The sequence below is a fragment of the Neophocaena asiaeorientalis genome, unplaced genomic scaffold (genome assembly GCF_003031525.2).
Source record: "Neophocaena asiaeorientalis asiaeorientalis breed wild unplaced genomic scaffold, Neophocaena_asiaeorientalis_V1.1 scaffold761, whole genome shotgun sequence".
NCBI classification, from domain to species: domain Eukaryota; kingdom Metazoa; phylum Chordata; class Mammalia; order Artiodactyla; family Phocoenidae; genus Neophocaena; species Neophocaena asiaeorientalis.
Genome location: NW_020174818.1, coordinates 650,914 through 657,065, shown reverse-complemented (window position 1 = coordinate 657,065; position 6,152 = coordinate 650,914). Strand labels below are relative to the sequence as shown.

At 56.6% G+C, this 6,152-nt stretch overlaps 1 protein-coding gene across 6 annotated transcripts in view; it reads right to left on the bottom strand.

Annotated features, from left to right (window-relative positions):
- SLC6A9 (solute carrier family 6 member 9) overlaps window positions 1-6,152 on the bottom strand; it is a 30,372-nt gene that overhangs the window by 17,275 nt on the left and 6,945 nt on the right. Inside the window, exon 1 of one of the 6 annotated variants that reach the window (XM_024760377.1) lies at window positions 507-683. The exons of the other annotated variants lie outside the window; for them this stretch is intronic. Coding sequence (XP_024616145.1) covers window positions 507-647 — 141 coding nt within the window. The 5' untranslated portion in view covers window positions 648-683. Of the gene's footprint in view, window positions 1-506; window positions 684-6,152 lie in introns of those variants that run through there. 6 annotated transcript variants of the gene reach the window in all.

Genomic DNA, 6,152 nt, shown 5'->3' with positions numbered 1-6,152 from the left:
GTCGGTGGGGGGGGGGGGGGGCCCCAGGGGCTCTAGTTCCCTTCCTCCCCCAGCCCTCCTCTGGGGACGCCCCTCCACTTCCTTCCCTGGCAGCGACGCCCAAGGCTGGTGAGCCTTTTTCAATGCTGCACGACTTCTTTTCTCCTTGCATAATTGTCCCCATTCTAAGCCTCCCATTTTCTTGATCTGCTAGGTGGACGGCGTGTCACTGATATTAACTGTCCCTGCAGAGGTTGTTGGCTCTGAGGTGCCCACGAAAGAATTTCTTTGTGCTCCTGGTCTGCCCAGACTGGTGGCCTGTCTGCCTAACCCAGCTCGGCCCCGCCCACTGGCCGGGCTCCAGGCTGGTCCTGCCCATCACCCACCTCCCCCTGTCAGCCCTTTGCTGCTCTCCCAACCTCCCTCAGTCAGTCGCTCACACCTGGGTGGTGAATTAAACCATAGTGGCCTGGTGCCCCTCTGGGCTGCTCCCCTCCTCCTTGGGCTCCCTGGAGGGGCTCCCCCACCTCACCTCTGACTCGCCCTGTGAGTGATCTCCAGGGCAGGGAATGCCCTGCCCCGCCCTGTGCCCGAGCTTCCCCAGGCCCCGCAGGATGCAGGCTACTGGGTGTGCCTTCCATGGTTGTGTGGGTGGGCTGGCTGATCATCCTCCATGACGCCTGCCATGCACAGACATACACGTATAAAACCCTCCATGCCCCTTACCCTTAGAAGCAGTCGTTGACCTGTCTTGGGTTCACAACTTCCCACCCCTGTTCCTGCCTAGAGGGGTGAGCCACACCGAGCAGTCACTTACATAAGTCCTTTCCATAGCCCTCTGCCCTCTACTTATTCACTGGTCCGGATGAACTCCTGGAATTAAGGGAGTTCAGCTCTGAGGGCAGAATCCAGATCTCCCTCTATACCTTGGGCTTGGCAGGGCGGGACCCTGCGCTGGGGGTTAGAAGCCTAGCATTCTAAACCTGCTCCCTCAGCAGCCCTGGGCAAGCCACTTCCACTCTGAGCATTCAGCGTCTTTACCTGTAAAATCAGGGGATAGACAACCTCAGTGGATCTCCTAATATTCTGTAGCTCTGCCCTGCCTGGAATTTGCTATTTCTGACTCTCTCCTGTATTTTCCATTAGTTCCCACTGGCTTTCTAAACAACAACTTAAAAAAAAGAAGGTGTTACTGCTTTCTTTCTGATTATAAAAGCATTATAAGCTTATCATTAAAAAAAAATTGGAAACTACAGCAACGTGTAAAGAAACAATGCTGCAGAGCCCGCTCCCAGTGGCGGCCACCAGCACCACCGCAGGGGTGGCCCTTCCTTCTTCATGCTCAGACCCAGAGACAGCCCAGGATTCTACCCTGGGCGACGGTTGTGCTCTGGCTCCCGACTCCTGCCCTCCGAGAGCGGTGTCCACGGGATATTTCTGTGAATTGTGAGCTCTGCTCTTGGTGGACACTGAGGAATCCTGCAGCAGCCCGGGCAGGGCGGGCCCCACTAGGATCCAGCAGGCTTCTTGTCCAGGACTCTGCAGCCCCAGGGTTTGCTCAAGGGATGAAGCCCCATCCAAGACAAACTTTGTGGAGGAGAACGGGCAAGACCCTACATCCCAGACTGACCTTGCGCCAAATCCAGATCACTGGCAACTCTCTCTGAGTCCCAGTGGGGAATTCAGGCAGAACAGCCAGGACAGTAAACTGTGGCTGCCTCAGGAGACCCTGTGACCCCCTCACACCCCTTGGTTCTTGTTTCCCCAACTTCTCTCCCGTCAGTCCAATCAATCCAGGAGCCAGGTTGGCCCTCAGGCAACATCTGCGCCGCAGTGACAGAGCCCTCCATCTTTCATCTGGCTTCGCTCATCCAGACACGGGAAAGAGTCAAGGGCCGGGGCTGGAGCAGCGGGACCGTGGGAAAATCTACCCCAGACCCGAGCAGTACGCAGGGACTATTAGTGCCTCTCGCTTCAAGGAAAACCTCCGAGCACCTGTCCAGAGATCAGGCCCTCACACAGGAGGTGAGAGAGGCAAGGACATGCCCGGGCTGTTTCGTCCCAGAGCCCTGATTGGCAGAGAGTGATCTGCCGGTATTGTGGACAGCAGACAGAAGATGCACCCCAGGCATGCCAGGCTCCACTCCGGGCCCTGGGAGAAGTGATAGGGCCATTGGGTGGGCTCTGCTTCTGCCCTGAAGCCCAGCAGTCATGCCCTGCACTGTGGCAGCCGTGAGCAGTCTCTGCCCCGCTCGGTTGGCAGCGGGCTCGCATTCTGGAAAGTGGCTTTGGCTTCTGACCCTGGCAGTCCTGAAGGTGGAGGGCAGCCCTGCATAATGTTTCTCCCGAATGCAGCCCACATCTCCCCAGAGGACATTCCTTCTCTTGCCTTCCGAAGGTCAAGTCAGGATGCCCTCCGGGCACTTGTCCTAGACACTGGCGAACACCGCGTGGGGTCTCCCTCCTCGCAGCCGAGACTGCTGCCCCATCCCGTTCCCCCACGCTCACCACTGAGTCCATGTAACAAGTCCCCCTGCCCCCTCACCACTCTCCCCATAGGAGTGGCACAGACAATGGGGCTGTATTGACTAGTACAATTCCTGGGCACCTCCGGCCCGTCTCCCCGGGAGCTAGGACAATGCAGCTTTGATACACAGAGCAGATTCTCAGCAGGTCCCTGGGCTGGGGGAGCCCTAGTAGCCCCACTCTCCTCCCCTGTGCCGCCTCCGCATAGCTAACTCTTCCCGCTCCTTTGCACAGTTGTAACTTTCTGGGTCACTTTTGCTGCTGTCTGTCTCTCTGGCTGGCTGTGCCTGCCCCTCCCTGGCACAGACCACTCAGTCCCTCTCCCCACCCCCAGCCCTGCCTCCCAGTCTTCCTGGCACCAGAGAGGGGGCTCGACCTCCTGGAAGGTGACTGACCTGTTCTGGGGAGGAGGGGGTCACAGGTCCCTGAGCCGCGGCCATCCCAGGGTGAGCACTTGGCGGGCGTGTGCGTGTCCCCTCTCATTCACACCTCTGCCGGCTCCGGGCGACACTGACGCATCCCCTGCCTCCTCCACTGCTGGCTGGGCAGCATCAATTACTTTCACCTTCAGCGCGGATGCTCCACAGTTAGAGTGAAGCGCAGGGTTTGTTGTGTTTCTCCCTTGTTCCCAGCAAGTTATTGGAACAAAACACATACACACACACTCACAACCACAGGGTGAGGCAGAGCAGGCGTGGAAGAGAGAGAGAGGGCAGCTCAGTCCCATTCCAGAATGAGGTCTGGGGCCCAGATGCTTCTGAGCGCATAGGCCTGGCACTTGGTGGGCTCCTGGTAAGGTGGTTGGGTACCACTGGTCACTAGAGATGGTGAAGGAGAAGGGGGAAGGGGGCGCAACCCACAGGGCACTACCAGAGCATCTCAGACTTCTTAGAATGCTGTGGGCTGGGGGGTGATGGGTCCTGAAGCAGTCCTCCCAGGGGTTGGGGACTCCCAACCAGCCAAGACGATGGAGTGTCCTCATTAGAGAATATGACTGACCATGTAAAAAAGCTCTGGCTTAGTGAACGGTGCTGTCACCTGTCTGAAGAAAGATGGCATTAGCCAAGAGGGTGGCTGCAGAATAAGGACCTTCGAGGATTAGTACTGCATCACCCAGAACCTGAGGTATTCCCTCTGGGAGTGTGTACCGAGTGGGCTGGGCACAGTCTAGCAGGTGTCACCATGGCTGGGGTGGAATGTCACTCAGACCCATCCAATCCCTCCTCTCTGAGGCCACACTCACTGGTCAGTCTCCAGTGGATGCTGAGACACCACAAACCCATGGCCAGGAAGGTGGGCACGAATGTTCTGGTGCTGGGAAGGCATAGCTCTTTTTGGAAACGGATAGGTTGGCAAAGGGTCTGGTACGTGGTAGGATCTTAGTAAACATCGGTCAAATGGAAGCATGTATGAATTCTGATGTAAAGGAGAGCTTCCTTGTGAGTTTGGTAAGTGAGGTGACCCCAGTGGGAACATGGCAGGATGACATTTTTTTTTAAGGGCAAAGGCTTTAGAGTCAGACAAGCCTGGGTTCAAACCCCAGCTCTGGCAGTTCTCACTATATATATCTCCTTAGGCAAGTCACTTAACATGTCTGGTCTTAGTTTTTTCATCTCTAAGATGGGGATAATATCCACCCATCTTTGAAGCTATTAGGATTATTAATAATAGTAACAGATAATACATATTAAGGCTTACTATGAGCCAGACACTGTCCTAAACACTTTATATATATATTAACTCATTTAATCCCTCCGACAGCCCCTTGAGGTAGCTATGTTGTTATGCCCATTTTGGGGAGGAAGATGGGGACTGACCTCGGCTCAAGCAAGTCTCCTAAGAATGGCCTCAGACTCCACTGACTGAGCTGTTCCCCGGGCCAGCCTCACGCAGCCGGGTCCCCAGACACGCTCCGCGGACTTCCTGTGAGCCCAAACTGAGGGCCAAGGCCCTGGCTGGGCCACTGGCTCCAGGAAGGCCCAGTCACCCATGATGCCCAACTGCTCACTTCCATCCAGGGTGGGCTCTGGGCTTTGGCTGCCCTGGCCTGGGCTGGGTGCCCAGAACAGGCAGCCCTGGCTGGACAGCTTTCTCTGGCTCTGGCCATGGGGACAGGAGGCGGCAGCGGCCCAGCTGGGTCCTGGCAGTAATGAGGCCTCATTAGCGGGATCCAGCTGCTCCAGCCCCACTCAGGGAGGCCGACTCCCCCAACCCCGCCTCTGACTTTTCTTAATAAGAGTGGGCATGCCTCCAGAGGGCCAAGGAGTCTAGGGGCTTTGTTGTACCCTGTGACTCTGAGGGAAGGTCCTACTGAGCCAGGACTGGAAAGTGCTGGTGGCGGAGGGGCTGCAGGGAAGCCGTGTGAGGGGAGGGGAGGCCGCAGGACCGAGTAGGTGGCCTCCAGGGAGGCCGGGGAGGGGAGGGAGACCGAGGGGAACGGAGGGCAGGTCCTAGGTCCGGAGAAGAAGCCTGGGGAGGTTGGGCCTTTTCCTCTGGATCCAGATATTGTCCATTTCACTGGGGAGGGGGTAGTTGTGTATTTAGGATCATCTAGTCGATTATCTAAGTCATTGCTCAGGCTGTCCTGGCTAGGAGAGCACCTTCTCTGTGCTAGGCCTTATAGAAGGAGAGTGCCCACTGTGTGTCGGTGCCTGAGGTAGGAGAAGACCTACTGTGTGTCAAGCCCGTGCTAGGAAGGCACACAGTGTGTGCCAAATCCAATGCTGGGAGAGCTCCCACTGTGTGCCAGGCTCTGTGTTAAGAGAGCACCCACTGTGTGTCCACCCCACAGGGAGCCCTTGTGGTGTGCTGGGTCCTGCACTACACGAGTGCCCCATGCATGCCAAATTCTGTGCCATGTGAGGACCCAGTATATGTCCAGCCCTGAGCAGGGTGAGCACCCACTGTGCCCCTTGCACTGTGTTAAGTGAGTGCCCAGTGTTTGCCATGTCTGTACTAGCTGAGCACTTGTTACATGCTGGGACTCATGCTAGGTGAGTGGCTGGTAAGTGACAGGCCCTCTACCAAGGGAGGGCCAGGTGGGTGTCAAGCCTGTGCTTGCTCAGATCCCAATGTGTGTCAAGCCCATACTAGTTGAGCACCTGCTACATGCCAGGACTTGGGCTGGGTGAGCACCCACTGTTCACAAGGCCCTGTGATGGCTGCTGCAGACAAGAAGTATCCAAACCCTCTTGTCAAAGCATAACAGAATGGGTCGGGGTGGGGCAGCCCCAGGTGGCCTGTGGTGCTTTCAAAGCCTTTTAGGGGGTCTTCCCCGGTGGCGCAGTGGTTAAGAATCCGCCTGCCAATGCAGGGGACACACTTGGGCTGGGTGAGCACCCACTGTTCACAAGCCCTGGTCCGGGAAGATCCTCTACTGAAGCTCGCACGCCTAGAGTCCGTGCTCCACAACAAGGGAAGCCACTGCAGTGAGAAGCCTGCCTCCACTCACTGCAACTAGAGAAAGCCTGCGTGCAGCAACAAAGACCCAACACAGCCAAAATAACAAACAAACAAACAAATAAATAAAATAAATTAAAAAAAAAAAAAGCCTTCTAGGACGATTCTGGCACCCAGGGCTCTAGCCCGGGTGACACTGCTCTTATTCATCGTGAGGCTTCCAGGGGCAGAAGCAACCAGTGAGCTCA